The following is a 17,655-nucleotide window of genomic DNA, read 5'->3' on the forward strand; positions in this document are numbered from 1 at the left end:
CCTGTCACTCAATATACCCCATGTCTGCAGCCTGTTACTCAATATACCCCATGTCTGCAGCCTGTGACTCAATATACCCCATGTCTGCAGCCTGTGACTCAATATACCCCATGTCTGCAGCCTGTAACTCAATATACCCCATGTCTGCAGCCTGTCACTCAATATACCCCATGTCTGCAGCCTGTTACTCAATATACCCCATGTCTGCAGCCTGTTACTCAATATACCCCATGTCTGCAGCCTGTTACTCAATATACCCCATGTCTGCAGCCTGTTACTCAATATACCCCATGTCTGCAGCCTGTGACTCAATATACCCCATGTTTGCAGCCTGTTACTCAATATACCCCATGTCTGCAGCCTGTTACTCAATATACCCCATGTCTGCAGCCTGTTACTCAATATACCCCATGTCTGCAGCCTGTGACTCAATATACCCCATGTTTGCAGCCTGTTACTCAATATACCCCATGTCTGCAGCCTGTTACTCAATATACCCCATGTCTGCAGCCTGTAACTCAATATACCCCATGTCTGCAGCCTGTTACTCAATATATCCTATGTTTGCAGCCTGTCATCAACAAGCAGAACCGGAAGCTTTGTGCAGCTGCTTGTCTGGTGCTGTCAGCGAAACTCAATGATGTCAAAGGGGCTGAGCTCACAAAACTCTTTGAGGTGAGTTGTGTTTGTAGTAGGTAAGTAGCTGTAAGACTTTTAACAGTAGGAACGACATGGTATACTTTTTATAACCAGCACAGAAGAATTTTATTGAGAGTTTCTTCCCTTGCTAAATGTTTTTAGATTTTGAGCAAACACAGCTACGGCCCTTGATCAATGTCATCGCTATATAAGTACAAAAATCTTGGATGTTAAACCCAATTTCACCTCACCTCACATTTTTAATACCAGTAGTTTATGTTCACTGCTATATGAACAATCTAAATTCTAATGTGCCCCATGGCAGGGGATAGTGAAAACACTGTTTTCTTGTTAACAGTTAGAATAACCTTGTACAGTCTTTATAACCAACACAGAACATATCCTAGATAAAAACTGGAGTCCTGTTCAAGGCGTTGAACCCAACTCACTCACTCACTGAATAATAACGCTTATATAATTGCAGGGCTGTGGGGTAGCCTGTGGTTAAAGCGTTAGCTCGTCACGCCGAAGACCCAGGTTCGATTTCCCACATGGGTACAATATGTGAAGCCCATTTCTGGTGTCCCTCGCCATGATATTGCTGGAATCCTGCTAAAAGTGGTGTAAAATGATGCTCTCTCACTCACCTATATTATATTATTGCAGCAAATAGAAGATGACTTTCGACTGCATCGCAAGGAGCTGATGGCGTTTGAGTTTGCATGTCTGGTTGCCCTGGAGTTCTCACTGCACATCCCAGACAGCGAGGTGTACCCGCACTACCAGCGTCTGCTGTACCGCTCATGACACTGGCCTCGGTGACCACCCTTAAACAAATAGACACACAGGGAACGGGGGCTGGCAAAAACTCAATGGACAGCCTCCAACAATGAATTTGTGTTGTCAAAACACAAAACTCAGTTCTTTTCCAAGTTATATACACTTGGAAAAAAGTTAAGCACCACACCTTCTTTAGTTTTATATATCACAACCCTCTACATGATGTTAACATCATTTTGACTTCAAGCCTAGAACAAGAACACTCTATGGTACTCAGGAAGAACGCAAGGACTGGTCATAGTATACGATGCAAAGAACCTGAGGAAACAGTTAGATGACTAGTCAGATAGTTGTTACAAAACATGTTATTACATGATTGATTTTGGTTTCTTGAATTCAATGTGTGTAACTTCTACACAAAAGGATGTCTTGTCCAAATATATATACAGGATAGGATTTTATGAAATGGCTACTTTATGTCGATATATATGGTTAGTGGTGCAAAATTATTTTCCAGGTATATAGAGTTATCTGCCCTTTTGACTTTGGAATCAAATACATCAGCAGGACACTAAATACTGATTCTTGTCTATGACGTATCAGTATCTGATTAAGCAATTGAAATCATCTATGCTTAATTTTGTGTCGTAGAATTTTTTTCTAGAAATGCTGACAAATATTGCTACATGAAAGTACATATGTCCGCTTCAGCAACTATGAAATGTTGTTGAAAAAGTCGAGAGTATTTCCTGAGCTCCTTGCCCAGCCCTGTTGTGTCGCTCTGTGTCTATCCTATTGTCCGAAGTGGTCACCTTTGACCAGGCCCTGCTGTGGAGCCAGGCACAGCAATAAGGGTCTGACATCGATCACAGACTCCGTGACCCCGGCTACTCATCACCTCACCTAGAGGTCATGTTGCTAAAGAACTGGTCATTTATGATAGCAGTGGGTGGGCCGTCGAAATTTGTCTTTAAGATGGCTTCATATTTTCTGCATCATATTTTTGTCATTATTTAGATAATGTTCAAATTTAAAAAAAAAATTGTTGAAAAAATAGAACTAATTTTTTCATGACCACCCCCCACCCACACCCCCACCTCAAGTCTCTCTAACCCACCCCCCACACCTACAATAAATGACCAGCTCCTAATTACAAAATGTAATGTATCTGTCTGTCCCACCAGCATATGATGCAGGTGGGGCTGTTGCGATCAGTAGCAGTCAAAACTTGCCTACTAGTCTATGATCAATGGTGTCTACCCTGCTGAACCTACTGGACCAAAGATGATTTTACAAGACTCTGGCTTTGGACTTCTGGATGAAGTCAGAGACTACTGGATCAGTCAGAGATTACTGGATCAGTCAGAGACTACTGGACAAGTCAGAGACTACTGGATCAGTCACAGACAACTGGACAAGTCAGAGACTACTGGATCAGTCACAGACAACTGGAGAAGTCAGAGACTTCTGTAAGACTGTGTTTCTGGAGTATATCTCCAAGACAGGTCAATATATCTCCACCAAACTTTGCATACATATCAACATCAAGGTTATTATTAAGGATATCAATGGAAATTACAGCAAGTCGTAATTTCTAATATTTTAAGATTGCAATTATTAACTTGTTAGTGTGGGTATCACGTGAGATATACGGAAAACTTACCAAACATTGTTACGGTGTTACTGACAGTGCTTTGTTGCTGGAGGCGTCCCGTGAAGATCTGGGTTAGAAAAGGTCGTAATAGGTAACTAACAGGATCAGGTGGTCAGGCACGCCGTCTTGGTTGATGCATGTGATCGTATCCCAATTGCATGGATCGATGCTCATGAAATCAATCACAGGATTGTCTGGTCCAGATTTGATTATTTACAGAAAGCCATCGTATAGCTGGAATATTGCTGAGTGTGGCATTAGACAACAAACTAACATTGCTGGAGGTGCAAGGGTAGCCTTGTCAGAGGGCCCTAGTGTGGATTCCTAGAATTATCCTGATTCAGCTTGAAAGTATGTGTACCTTGTCTTTGAGTGAGAGGACAGTATAGCCATACTTTGCGTAAGGTGAACGTATCATTTAACACACCCTATTCTAGGCTCTGTATCCTCTGTGTAATGTCACACAATAGTTGCACAGACTACATGAAGAAATAAAACAAGTAGTACTCTGGGAATTTCTGGGGAGGAAAAAGACAGGAGTCTTTTTAATGGTGTTGATTTTTGCTGTAAAAATATGTACTGCCCTGCCATCCTTCTTGGCATTGATGAGACGCTGTCACTCAAGTGTTGTTGCTGATGCTAATGCTGCCCAAACACCAAATTGTTTTTTAGCTTTATGACTTGTTATGACTTGAACCCTTGCAGCAGTTTATTGTATGCTGACGTATTAATGGTCTCTGTGACAAGATTCAAACGCCAGTTCTTTCTGCATATTGTTTGATGATGAATGTACTGATATTAGCTATATTAATGGATGATTTATTTCAATGCCTAGTGTCAAGAGTTATGTCAGTTAGGCCTCATTTACATTTTGGCATAGTTGACAGAAGTCAGATTTTGGCTTTCTGAAATATTTCCGACATGTCCTGTCATCAGTACTTCCTGGGTTTGTATAAACCTCTTTTCTCCAACACCCGTGAGTACAGAGGCTATACAGTGTAGTGATGGTCAAGTTTCAAGTCCATGACACAAGGTTTTTTAGAACTCCTAAAGTCAACTGAGCCCCACCCTGGGCATGTATGCTATGTGAATCTTACCCTTGCCGCATGTTGAAGACTGTGAGAGTAGATGACGGCAAGGCTGTAGCACGTGTTGCACGGTATATATTATAAGTTGTAGCAGCCTCTGGCTCGTGGTATAAAACCTAATGAGGAGTGCATAAAACCCCATGTACCCCTAGTGATCCTGTTATAATGAAGTTATCTTACCGACATGTCTTAACATGACATTGTAAAGGAATTAAAACAAATTCAAAATAGATAGAAATCCGCTTTTGATTGAGCCGAGGTTAGCTTGTGCTTTGTCACGTGACTTTCATTGAGTCAGAAAAAGCTTTTTTCTTCGAAGTGAGGTGTGAGTGATTTATCCTGCCTCTCAGAAATCCACTGGCAGACTGTGTTGCTCGTGGCAGACTATAAGGGATTTATTCTCCTGCTGAGAAACTGATTTCCCTCCAGGGCGGGATACATAGTATTTTATCAAGATCACGTGGCCCAATCAGATCTCATCATTCTGACATGGAGGTATGATAATACCATTTGTGGGAAGTAATCTGAGCCCTCATTGGTCAGAGCCCTGGAACCATGCTGCGGTTTAATTTGTTGGTTAAAAGTACCGGTAGTGACTGACACATTTCAGCTGTATGTCATGGGTGACAGAGAAATACTGTGTTTACAAACCCCAAGTATTGATGACACCCTGCAACTTGTTACATGTATTAGTTAATTTATTCAACTGTGTTTGTTGTTTGTTTTGGAAAACTCCCAAGAGTAACAAAGTGAAACAAAGTTTCACAAGTTGTGTTTTTTTCACTTAGAATGTAGAAGAGTTTGATAGGAATATCATCGGTAGTGAAATTGGTTTTATTTTGTTTAGTTAAAAGTTTTTATCTCGGGAAAAAGTCCTAAGAAGGACAAAGTGCAACAAAGTTAACATAGTAAGCTAGAGTTTCACAAGTTGAACATATTCACTTAGAACATAGAAGAGTTTGATTGGAATTTAGTTGGTAGTGAAATTGGTATTATTTAGTTTAGTTAAAAGTGTTGCCGTCTCCTTCTGTTCTCCCTCCAGCATCAAGCCAAGATTGTTGTTTTAATGTACCTGCCATATTTATTTCTGTTACTGAGATTACTTACTATTTACGTTTACAGTGTTATATATTGTTGTCATACTTAGATTGTGCTGTTGCACCTTGTGATCTCACGTTACTGTAGGGCAACAGGGAGGGAGCTGACCTGGGGGAGGGGCAAGGGGGTCCTCAAGTGGATGATGTTTGGGAGAGGAGAGATCCTTTCTCATTAGACTTTAATTATGTATTCTGGAATATCGAGATGGAATTTTGTATTTTTTTGTGATATTTTGAGCTGGTTGAATTTTTAGATATATTGAAATGTTAAACGAAATAGAAATATGGAATGGCAAAACAGTGTTTAAAATTAAGCGCACAATTCTCGGGGTCTTTGCCATGGGCCTAATGGTAAAGATTAAAGGGGTTCTCAGATTCAAATATTATTGGAGCAAACTATAAGGACCCCTTTAATTTTGAATAACTGCGTTATTAATGTTTTTGAAAGGTATGTATTAATAACTGTCATACCACATCTTGACCATACTGAATATTTTTTTGCATTTAATATTTAATTTTGTTTGCAAATTTTTCTGATGTGACTTTTCCATGTCTGACTACAAAAGATATTGAGTCTTGTTATAATGTATACTGCTGTTCCAAATACTCGGCTAAAGATGGCCCCCCCCTCTTGCCCTCCCCCTCCCTCCTGTGGACACAGGGGCCATAACTCTGTACCGTGCGATCTCACTTGAACACTAGTCACCTTGTGAAACCAGGCAAGACAGTCGCGCAACTCGACTAACAACCTCAGTGTTGTCACTTATATCAGGAAAACAATTTTCCATTATTGACAGAGACCAAATAAACTCAGGGGCAGAGCCAGGCGTTTGAGGATGGCACACCATCCAAACATCCCTTCTAACATCTTCCTGAGGCAAGGGAATTAACTGACTATAAAAGTCCAGTTTCCACCCTTGCCAAACTAGGCTAGAATTATGGAGTTATATTTCGGCTGGACTAACAAGTCTATGCATAGACCTATTTCGCATAACGAAATCGACCTTCAGTTTGTATTATGCTGTGCAGATAATTGTCGATTGCAGGATTTGCAAAGCATGTATATCCTCAACTCTGCGTGTGATCACGTGATTCGATGCACTTTGCGAAGTAAGACCTGGTTCATTTCAATATAGATTTTGATTATCGATCAGATCGTCCTGACTGGGCATCACCATTTTGTTTGAAGCAAATGCAAGTGATATGTGAAGTAGAATCTGATTGGTCAATAGGAGGGACATAGAAGGGACATCACTCGTAATAGCCACTGGTTGCGCTCTGATCAAGCCCAGCAATTCCATCCCAGTACGGCAAGGGTGGAAACTGGACTTTTACGGTCAGTGAACTCACCTGCCTCGGGAAGATGCCCTTCTAAGGGACACAACTCATGCAGACTCAGTGTGCAGAATATCTTGTATTGTCTTCCCTTGGTTCTGTCTGTCAAGGTTGCTTTATGTTTACAAATGATATGGAATATTACAGTGAAATGTTGAGCCTGAATAATGGTTTTCTGTACATGAATCGCTCATAATATTTCTGGGTCACAAGGTATTGGCGGAACCAGAAGCAGCAGTAGATCACTACATAGAGCATTATCATGGACCACTTCACCAGTGTCAGGACGTCAGGGTTCTGCCATTGTATAATGGGTGTCAAACACGACATGACATCATTACAGTTGTGTCATTCACAATCTTGGTAGGATGTAAAACAAATATGAATATTATTTGGTGTGTATTACATTTTCTAAAACAAGGCCAGACATGGCTGGATTCACTGTGTAGATTTGCATCCCTTTGGTGTGCCAGGATCCTTGATGCAACGAAAATTCTCATACATGTAAAGGGGAGTCCTCCTCCTTCTCACTAGCATTACAATTTACACAGATTATGACAGTGTATTGTGTATTGTTGAACTTGACAGTGGGTACAAGATAACATGTTTGTATCATCCTAAGAACTTTTGTAGGTCTGTTAAATTGCCCCTCTTGCAAAATGCTGTATCTGGCCTCGTTCCACAAAGCGCTCTTAGTGCTAGGGTGATCCTAACATAGACTTACAACAGTCGTAGTGCGAAGTTGATCGTAACTCCCATTCCATAACATAGACTTACAACAGTTGTATCAGTATCACTGAAGTGATCGTAACTCCCACACATTATTATAGACTTCCGACAGTCGTAGCTCTAAGGTTGCTTTGTTGAACTGGGCCCAGGGCATTAATTGGTTCAATACGGTGTATGTGTTGATTTGCCATCAATATTATTTTGTGTCTTTCTAATCTCCATGCTCAGCTACATTCTGTAAATGATCGGCCATTTCCCTGAAAATTTGCTGTAATAGAAAGGTGTGAGGTTGGCCGACAGGCTCAACTTTAGGGGCATCAGAAAGTATAATGATACAATAATATCATTTTATTAAACATACCACTGTCTCAAGAATTTTAAACATTTTCCAAAAGTGAATGACCGGGATGGTTAAATTAATAAGGACCACAGGAGACGAGAAACACACAAACCTACCAATGACCTTGAGCGAGACCTTAGAAGTTCTTGAAGGTTAATGAATACATATACATCATCATCATAGATTGTTACCCTTCTGTATGTGTGACGTTGGGACTGGGTATCGGTGAAGTTAGACGCGATGTATTCGGATACATCAACGTGCATCATGTATTGACAATGTATGAAGGACGGAATCAACATGTGACTTGATTCGGACTTCATGGAAACTCATGTCATGTTTAACCTCCATTAAGATGACCAACAAGTACACAGAAGTGTGTACTTGTGATGTTTCATTACCTTTTAACCATTCGGAGTATTTGTCCGGTGAGCGAAAGACAACTACCTGTTTGTAGGCGTTGACGAATACACAGATTTACTGTATGTTCTGTAGCTTACACAGGCTGTGTATCATACCTTTCTTGATTTATCATCATACTGTGCTGTGAATATGTATGTACATAGTCAAGATTGGCACTATCTCATAGCCCTCGTATATAGCATTGTACTACTGTGCCCAAGTCAAGGGAAAATGCAGTCTCATTTTCAGATCTTTTCTCCGATACGCATCCTATCCGCATGAAGACACTTCGCATCAGGTAACTTTCCAATCAGCTAATCAGCACTGAGGCTTCATAATTCTTGGTATGAGTGAGAGAAGCATTCAAACATATCTGAATTCTGTATTTCGAAAACGAGTATGATTGGGAAGTTCTGAATACAAATAAATTTTTGTTATGGTAATATATTGTTCTGGATATTTTTCTATATCCTGTTGTTTCTGAGTATTATGGCATCTACACCCAAAAGGGGTATTTTTGTGGGGGTTGCCTTAGGCTAAGATCCATTTATGCACTGAGGTAGTAAGGAAATGAAGCCAAATTGTTTTTGGAAGCCGACATCTGATTGGATGAAGAGCCCACACAGATCAGTCAAAAGATTGCTCAGGGTTCATCTGATGGGATCTCCTATGGAGGTATGCTCAGATGTTTATGCGGAGGGGTATTGTATCGGAGTAAAAGATCTAAATTTTACTAGACTGGTCAAAATGTGACATTTCTGTGCATGATATGATTGTCTTTTTTATTCAATGGAGGAAATTACAATCTGACATTTAATTGATGGTTATAAGCCTTTGCTGCAAAATCGTACTGATGAAATGCAAAATAAATATAAATCCAAAAGCTACAATTTGTCTTAAATGGCATGAAAGTCTGTTTGTCTGTACCAACTCGTCACCATAATTTCAGACATTGTCATGAAGTAGAGAAAAAATTGTTTCACTAACTATCATTAATTGTTGGTGTTTTAAGCATGTTGTTACAAGGGGGTCTGCGCAATAAACATAACAGCTGAAGGGCATCACGGAACACAGGGATAGTCTCAAAACTTGTATTCTGAATTATTTTCATTGTCACTGTCAACAAAATAATAATTTGACCGACAGCTGCGTGATCTAATCCATCTCATTTACAATATGAACCATTAATTTTGGTCTCAACTTTGTCAATGCACCCCGTCTGATGTGAATTACCAAGGTTATCAAATCATCTGTGAATTTCATCATGTACCATATTGTAATGATATATTGAGCTTGTTTCTGTTTATTTTATTATTTGCATTTGAAATTAGATGAATAGCAATACCAAGAACATCACTAACATTGATTTGAGAATAGTTTACAGATTCTTCTTGTATATTCTGTTTAATAACTAATACAGAAACATATGCTTCTGATTTAGGCTTTTCTTTTGACATGATTTTATGACAAAAAAGTAGTAGGTTGGCCTAACACTCTCGAATGTAGGGCTGTTCTGTTTACAGTGCAGACCCCCTTGTAACAACAGGCATTAAAATACCAACAATTACATGAGAGCTTCTAAAACAACTTTTTCTACCCTTCATGACAATGTCTGAAATTATGGTGATGAATAGGTACGGACAAATAAAAAACTTTCATGCCATTTAAGACAAATCGTTGCTTTCAGATATACATATACTCACCAACAAAAGAAATGCACATACCATACATGTTGGTTAATGTATGAAGAATTACTCATCTTCAAGAGATATTAGATTGATTTGACGCACAAATGAACTGGTATGTTTAGTGAACCGACAGTCATGAACACATCACATGAGACGTCATAGATCCATGACTGAAGATGCACCATTTGTCCTGAGCAGGATTTAAAATTTGGAAATCACCTGCAGCATATAAGAATAAAGACACGCTGTGGTAACACTTGACTGATTGTTAGTTTTGTCATTAGTGGTACACATTGGAAACATTTCTTCTAAACGTACACACTTCTCTCTATGTTCCTATGGTTTAGTTTCTTTTGGCGGTGAGTATATTTTGTATTTCATCAGTGTGATTTTGCAGCAAACAAAAATGGCTATCACAAATGTCTCGTCACTGTGTGACGACAATACATGGTTATGTTGTTGTTGTGATTGATTGTCAGCCATTACACCATTGCTTGTTTCGTCATGATACAGGTGTTTTGTTGATTTCAATGTTTTACAGTGATTATTACTGAAATCATCTGATACTGAAATATCATTTACAAGATGTCTGTTGATTAAAACCATATCATATCCGAGAATATATAAACAAATGATAAATATTTTAGCTATTTTTCAAAGCATCGTACATGTCCGGCATTCTGGTCTGTTGTATTCAAGATAAGAATCAGCTACACAATGCCAACTGAAATTAAAATTGAATATCAGGGATGGACGTTATCATGGAAAATCAAGCCTAAAAATGCTGAATGGAGATAGCGTGTAGAAAAATACTTAATACCCTAAAGAAATTTGTTATGCAAATTTCCTGGTACATCTGGAGATGAGGAAGCTAGTTTTGGACAGTCCTCATTTCTATCCCTGAAATTGAATTGATTTTTGAAAATTTCAGTTGTTTTACCTTTTTGTTATTGTAATCTGTAAACATTTCATCAGAAAGTGTGGTTACATGGTCCTGTATTCCCATGAGATGTGTCATGTGTGGGATGTCATATTTGTGCGAGAAATGTCGTGAGAGGTGTGTCACATGTCATGTGTCACGTGTGTCATGTGTCCGAGAGGTGTGATGATGCTATGCCAATGTGTGCTGAGCAGTGTGTGGATTCGTCTCAAAATGTTACTACCAGCTTAATGTTCTGGCCAGTTTTAAGTTTCATTACAAATTTGTTTTCCAGAAATTTGATTCTGCGAAGGTATCAATAAAGTCAGATATTATGAAGAAGGGTAACTTATCTTGCAACCTTCATTCGTTGCTGATACAGTGTATTAATTTGATTTTTTAGTTTTAATGCTTGTAATGATCTTCAGTAACCTTTTTATTTTGATCAACTAAGAGGTGCCCAAAACCAACCAGGCAAGGGACATTTCAGAATCTTTAGACCAACTGAATTTTTGCTAGTGACAGGCTGGTGGGCAGCGGCTATTTCGCACATGTCGGGAGTATCAGGACAAGAGTCTGTGTGTGGGTTTGTTGATACAAGAAAGCCAGGAGTGATATCTTGGACCAACATAAATGTTTATTTTACTACAGACGAAGTTGTTATATCAAGAATTTACTTAATATTTCTACAATTCAAAACATGCAGATTGTAGACAGCTGTACTTTTTATGTCTACATCACTTCCATCAATCACATTAATATTTCAAACATAATTGGTGTTGCTTTCAAGACATTGCATCGTTAGTTGGTGAATTACCAAGATTTTGCTTTTACCAGCTTGGTTATTCTCATAAACTTTCTCTGATTTGAAAGAACATAAAAACATTTTCCTTGGTTCGTTATATGACTTTTTGTAATGGGCTGAGTTGAGTAGCCGTGATACATGTATGTCCTACTTATATGAACTTGTCTTGCATGTCGTTGCTGGTATAATACCATTGAAGTGGGAGGCCGAGGCCGAGGCTGGTGAGAGGCTTCTGTATAATACCATTGAAGTGGGAGGCCGAGGCCGGTGAGAGGCTTCTGTATAATACCATTTAAGTGGGAGGCCGAGGCTGGTGAGAGGCTGGTGAGAGGCTTCTGTATAGGGCATTGTGTTGTACATAGCAAACGTGACTGTACAATCATCTGTGATATGCTTTTAACAGAAAAAAATAAAAGTGTTGAAATACTCATTTTAGTTTATTATATTTTGAAATAAGGAATGCTCGGGTAGAATATTTCAGGATGTCCTGCAGTTAGGGCTGCTTGTGACTCCTGTCAGTTCCAACCCTGCTCCACTTGGTTCCTTCTTGAGGTCTTGTGTTGGGTTTAACATCACTCAGCTAAACTTGTTGAAAAAATCATGGTGTATGTAGGATGTAACGGCAGATTAATCTTTCACAACTGTCTATGGGGCACATGTGTGGCCCAGTTTCTTTCACCAGACAATTAGAAACTCTGTGTGGTACTGTACCAGCCTACAGGATGATCTACGTGCACTATGTTCTGTACTAGCCACACTTACAGCTAACCCATGAAGATCCGGGGTAGAATAGTTCTGCAGCAACCCATGCTTGACGTAAAAGGCGACTATGCTTGTCGTAAGAGGCGACTAACGGGATCGGGTGGTCAGGCTCGCTGACTTGTTTGATGCATGTCATCGTATCCCAATAACGTGGATAGATGCTCATGATGTCAATCACTGGATTGTCTGGTCCAGACTCGATTATTTACACACTGCTGTCATATAGCTGGAATATTGCTGAGTGCGGCGTTAAATAAAAACAAACATACAGCAACCTATGGTGACATCTTCTTCCACTGCTGGTGCTGAGATGCTGAACACGCTTCCAGCTCATCTCCGTAACACAATCAACGTCACAAGTTTTAAAGCTGAACTGAAAACATTCCTCTCCAAAAGACCTTATGACGAAGCACCCCTGTGCAGTTCTCTACATTTCAGAGATATGTAAATGCCTATCTTCTCCTGACAGTCAAAGTGTCACCTCAGACTGTACTTCTCCCTGTACTCTGTACAGTTGTAGTGGTCCGATTCCACAGTATGGTCTATACTAGACAGCTTCACAAACAGCTTGCCATCCCTTCGTATCACAACATGTGTCCTTTGCTTCACACCCTTCGACTTCATTTCCGGAGGCTTATTCATGTTGAATGGATCTATGGACTGTCAACAGAAAGAATAACATTTTACCCTACAGTTGAAATTATTTTGGGTATATCCCACTGAGAATTACTGTTTGTGCTTCATGCTGATTGGATAGTTTGCACCAATCAGATCAGATAAAATCAGATCTTTTATACTCCAATACGATACCTCTCTGTGTGACGATCCTGAGAACACTTCCTTAGAAGGTTGCGTCAGGTGAAATTTCTGATCATCAAATCAAGTTGAGGCTTTTAAATTTTCAGCACAAGTGAATGAACCATGAGTTAAATGTCATATGTTAGTTTATAATTCAGCTGTGAGGTTATCCCATAGTTCCAACTGTAGATTACATAATTGACAGTTTACTGACTTCAATGCAAAGTTTAAGCTCATGTATTAATTGTAAGCATGTGCACTAAGAACAACGATCAAATCGCACAACACGTGCGGCACTGTGTAATATATATTTTCATGTATTATTGATTATTCTAACTTTCAGACTATCATAAATCTGGAAGTAGTATATATTACCTTGATGCTGTAATTTAAGTCGGGTAACGTACACATAACTGGACATTCGTCACAAATAATCACATGATACTCGCCAGTTTTGTACATTATTTGTAACAAGTGTCCAGTTGCATGTGCTTTATCCTCAACAGAATATAATATAATACAAGAATGTGGAAACAAAATAAGAATTTTTTAAAATCTCCTTAACAACAAACTATGCTGGAAAGTAAACCAAACTGCAGGGTTTTTGGCCAGTGTAGGAAATAAATAATAATGCCAAGCTGCCATCTTATTGTGACAAATAAATTGACACGTGAAATTTACTGCAGGCCAAAAGGACTCATACTTTTTTTAAACTATGGGCCCAATACAAGATCTACCTGTCTCGGGGTCTAGATCTAGGAACTTATTTCGAAACACTGTTTGTATTGGTATTGTGGAAAGTTGTAAGCCTTGAAAGGTGATGACCCACCTGATATATTCCCTCGCCATTGGCCACACAGATCATATAGTTGTGCCAGGGACATCGTACACAGGTCCACTGACCAATGTCCTGGAAGAAAAGCAAACTCCTTGAAACTAAACTTTTATATAAAGAGGCAATAATCAGATTAATTTCTATATTATTAAACTGACTCTCCAAGCATCTGCATGAAGGAGTGTTAGGATTACAATACAATACAATACAATACAATACAATACAATACAATACAATACAATACAATTCATCAAGTACAGAAAGAAGGGAACAGAGTGAATTTCTTTGTTGGTACATGGCAGGTTTCGTACAGGCTTGAAAAAGCTGTGAATTTTAAGTTCCCTCTTGAAAAGCTTTGATTTTTAATGTCAACCCTAAAAAGAAAGCCTTGACTTTGTACAAAATGACATACCGGTATACATGTAATCAAAGTATTAAAGCATACAAAAATCTCTGCCAAAGATGTTCAAGTGAGATTTATCACAGTGATGGATTTGTGTGCCAAAGACCCTTAAGAATTCAAGATAGATTTAATAATTCTTTTGTTGGATGAAAAATAAATCTTGTTGGAAATGTGTGATGGTTATACTGCTTTGTAGATCTTACAAATTAAAAATAGAATGCTGGTTTTAAAACAATATCGACAACCTAAGGCTAATAACCCAACTACAAAAGTCTTGAAAATGAGAGCTAGCAGCCTTGAAAAGACATTGAATTTTAGTCTTCCATATCTGTATGAACATTGCCTGGGTACAATAAACATATTGTGATGCATTCTGTATGATAGTGAAACAGGAGGGATAATAATGTAATATATAATATCAATGTTTAGTCTTTTTATGCAAAAAAAACACTGTGAGAGGATGACAATGCTATTCATGAATGCAAACTGACTTTTTGATTTTAGGTACTGAAAATGTCAGTTTTGTTATCTAAGATATCTAAGTCCCACTGTAAACATCCCTGGCAAGCAGGCTAAAGAGAAACTGTTCCTACCTCAATCTGTCCTGAGTGCAGGGGGCCTCCTGCATCTACAGTAGAATGAAACAGTGCATGTTGGTAAGTTTGTTCTTCATGACAGGTGAGGTGAAATGGATGGGGTTTAACGTCACGGTCAAGGCTATTGCAATTAAATAATGACGTGTCTGTCTGTCTGTGTCCTGTGACTCCGAGTAGACCAGCCAAGCTCCAGTCAGGGTAACAACAAGTGTCATTAAGGCACCCAACCTTTATTAGTGGTTTTTTTCTTTGTTTGTTTGTTGTCTAAAGACACACTTAGCAATATTCCAGCTATATGATGGCGGTCTGTAAATAATCAAATCTTGACCAGACAATCCAGTCATTGATATCATGAGCATCGATTTATACAATTGGGATACAATGACATTCATCAACAATGTCAGCAAGTCTGACCAGCTGGTCCCGTTAGTCGCCTCTTACGACAAGCATGGGTTGCTGAAGACCAGTTCTAACTGGTCCCCTCCTATTATTTTATGTCATATAATAAGGGGCTAAAACAAGGACTGGTCGACGTTGAGTCAACATACTGTGTCTGAGTGGGGTACTCATGTCAAACTGTGTATCAGTGGGCGTCCACGAAATAACTGGCAAATCTAGATTAGTACAAGCACGCATGAATTCACACATACACAAACCATTGTATACAAGTGCAACAATCACCTCATCAATATTTTATGATATTCTCATTTAAGTGAGTAGTGACAGCTTTTCAAAATACAGTATCTTGTTTGAAATGTGTATACGTACGATAACAGAAACTGTCCATGGCAAAGAATTGCCCTCTCACTTTTATTACAAACACATCTCTGCCACACACCGTCACCCGTTTTCTGTCAGATCCTACGAGATCCACTTCATTGCACACAAACACCTCCTCCTGTTAAAATGAAAATGGACTGGGTTTGAATGGGTCTTCAGCAACCTATGCTTGTTGTAATAGGCGACTATGCTTGTTGTAAGAGGCAACTAACGGGATCGGGTGGTCAGTTGCAAGTGATCTTGGTATCTGAATTATATTTTTTACGAAAAAGGTCAGGGACTGATGTTTGTTTGCACTTAACACACTAAATGTCCATGGATGAAACTTAGTGTTTCTGACTTCTTTCCGGTTTCCACAGCCTGTATCTATGAGAATTGCTCACCACTCTGTGAAATGCTTATTTCCGCTTATCAAAGGTGTTTAGGTGGCAAATGCCAACTTCTAGATAACCCTACATAATTCTATAGTAAAGTCATAGTTGAGACCGAGTCCAAGGTTTGAAAGAATGCTATGTTTTATCTTGACCTCGAGACATGTGAGGGGGTCCGGACTAGAGAATAGACTTAAGATATCGGTACATTCACGATAACAGATCTCGAGATATAGGGGTCCAACTGTACATCGCAAGACCACTTGACCCTTCAATATTGTCACCCTCTGATGGACAAACATTATGTACTTTTAGGGTCAGCACAGATTCCACAGAATCTGTATGTCCAAATATACCCTATCACGGCAATATATATAATATTCCATGTGTTCAGTACTACAATGTATCTGTTTTCACAATGCATCGTCCTAGGTCTTGGGCAAGCCAAACACCCAGCCTCAGACGTTTTTGATGCACAAATGTACAAAATAGAGCTGGGACGAGTCATTTACAAGCCATGTATCACTGTAGGTCTCAAGAGTTAGGAACAAAATGTCTGATTGGGAATTGTTTACCACAGTCCTGGCAAAAACTATTTAGATACATGTATGAAATGATCTTATCATGGTACACTGAAGTTGACTGAAGGTTTATCTTTACTCAAACCTATACAATTCCAAAGGAACGTGTGCATCGTCAGAAAGAAATGCGATCATTAGCGACTTGTAGTGTAACCACTGAGCTCCAGTGATTTAAAAATATATATATATCACGTGACCACAGGTCTGGATAGCACTGTTGGTACCCGGGTTCTACTCAGGACCCACCCCACCCGACCCGAGTACCCGAGTAACACCGTCCCAGGCCTAGTCACAGGTAGTCCAGTGGGTACCCGGGTCCTACTCAGGACCCACCCCACCCGACCCGAGTACCCGAGTAACACCGTCCCAGGCCTAGTACAAAATAATTACCTTCCTCTAATGCGTGTCACATTTTTGGATAACTCTTCAAATCCACTTGACCTTTTTTTAGAAAAAAATGTGCGCTTTTTCATGACCTTTCCAATACATGTGTATTACTTTTAATGACCCCCTCCATCGATTCCCACTAACCCACCCACCCCCTATTATAAATGACGGCTCACTTACATATGAATGAAGGCCAATTTTGTTAAATTATTTTGCTAAATACTTTGTGTATGACTACGTTTGATATGTTAACATATGTCCGTTTGGGTCTCACAAAAAAACACAATGGTTCCTTAATTTTGATAATAATAATGGATTGGCCAAATCGACTCAGCTGGGTTGGTCGGTTTTGGCGCTGGTCCGTTTTGAATGGCATTTCCTCAACAATGTCTCCAGGACATAGAGCTTATCATACTTTAACTGAAAGATAGAAGCCAAGTAAATGATGAATGTAATGACCGTATCAACTGTTGACAGACAAAACTCACCCCAACTTCTCCGGCCGACATGGTTTGTTTACTTAGAGTGACAGGTGCTTGTGAAGAGTTCGTAAAGGGAAGTAACTCTAATTCTATGAAGGTAGGGGGATTAAAGCCAGTCACGCTGAATGCCTGGGTTCGATTCTCCACATGTGTAAAGTCAATTTCTGATGTTTTTTGTAAACAA

The 17,655-nt window shown here is 39.3% G+C and overlaps 2 protein-coding genes across 5 annotated transcripts in view; one reads left to right on the forward strand and one right to left on the reverse strand.

The window, feature by feature from the left end:
* Nucleotides 1-11,904, forward strand: part of LOC124133186 (CDK5 and ABL1 enzyme substrate 1-like) — a 31,200-nt gene extending 19,296 nt beyond the window's left edge. For 3 of the 4 annotated variants that reach the window (XM_046497455.2, XM_046497456.2, XM_048400508.1), the window contains 2 exons: nt 571-675; nt 1,306-11,904. In XM_046497455.2, coding sequence (XP_046353411.2) covers nt 571-675; nt 1,306-1,446 — 246 coding nt within the window. In that variant the 3' untranslated portion in view covers nt 1,447-11,904. The remainder of the gene's footprint in view (nt 1-570; nt 676-1,305) is intronic. The other variant, XR_007222356.1, reaches the window with a different exon arrangement.
* A 479-nt stretch (nt 11,905-12,383) lies between these two features.
* LOC124133278 (Rieske domain-containing protein-like) lies at nt 12,384-17,527 on the reverse strand. The gene is made up of 5 exons (XM_046497635.2): nt 17,478-17,527; nt 15,639-15,768; nt 14,868-14,902; nt 13,866-13,946; nt 12,384-12,898 (listed from the first exon to the last, which is right to left on the reverse strand). The coding sequence occupies exons 1-5, from the start codon at nt 17,496-17,498 to the stop codon at nt 12,716-12,718; spliced, it is 450 nt and encodes a 149-aa protein (XP_046353591.2). The 5' UTR covers nt 17,499-17,527; the 3' UTR covers nt 12,384-12,715.
* Nucleotides 17,528-17,655: the final 128 nt, after the last annotated feature.

This window comes from Haliotis rufescens, unplaced genomic scaffold (assembly GCF_023055435.1).
Source record: "Haliotis rufescens isolate VD_foot unplaced genomic scaffold, xgHalRufe1.0.p SCAF_2, whole genome shotgun sequence".
NCBI lineage: Eukaryota > Metazoa > Mollusca > Gastropoda > Lepetellida > Haliotidae > Haliotis > Haliotis rufescens.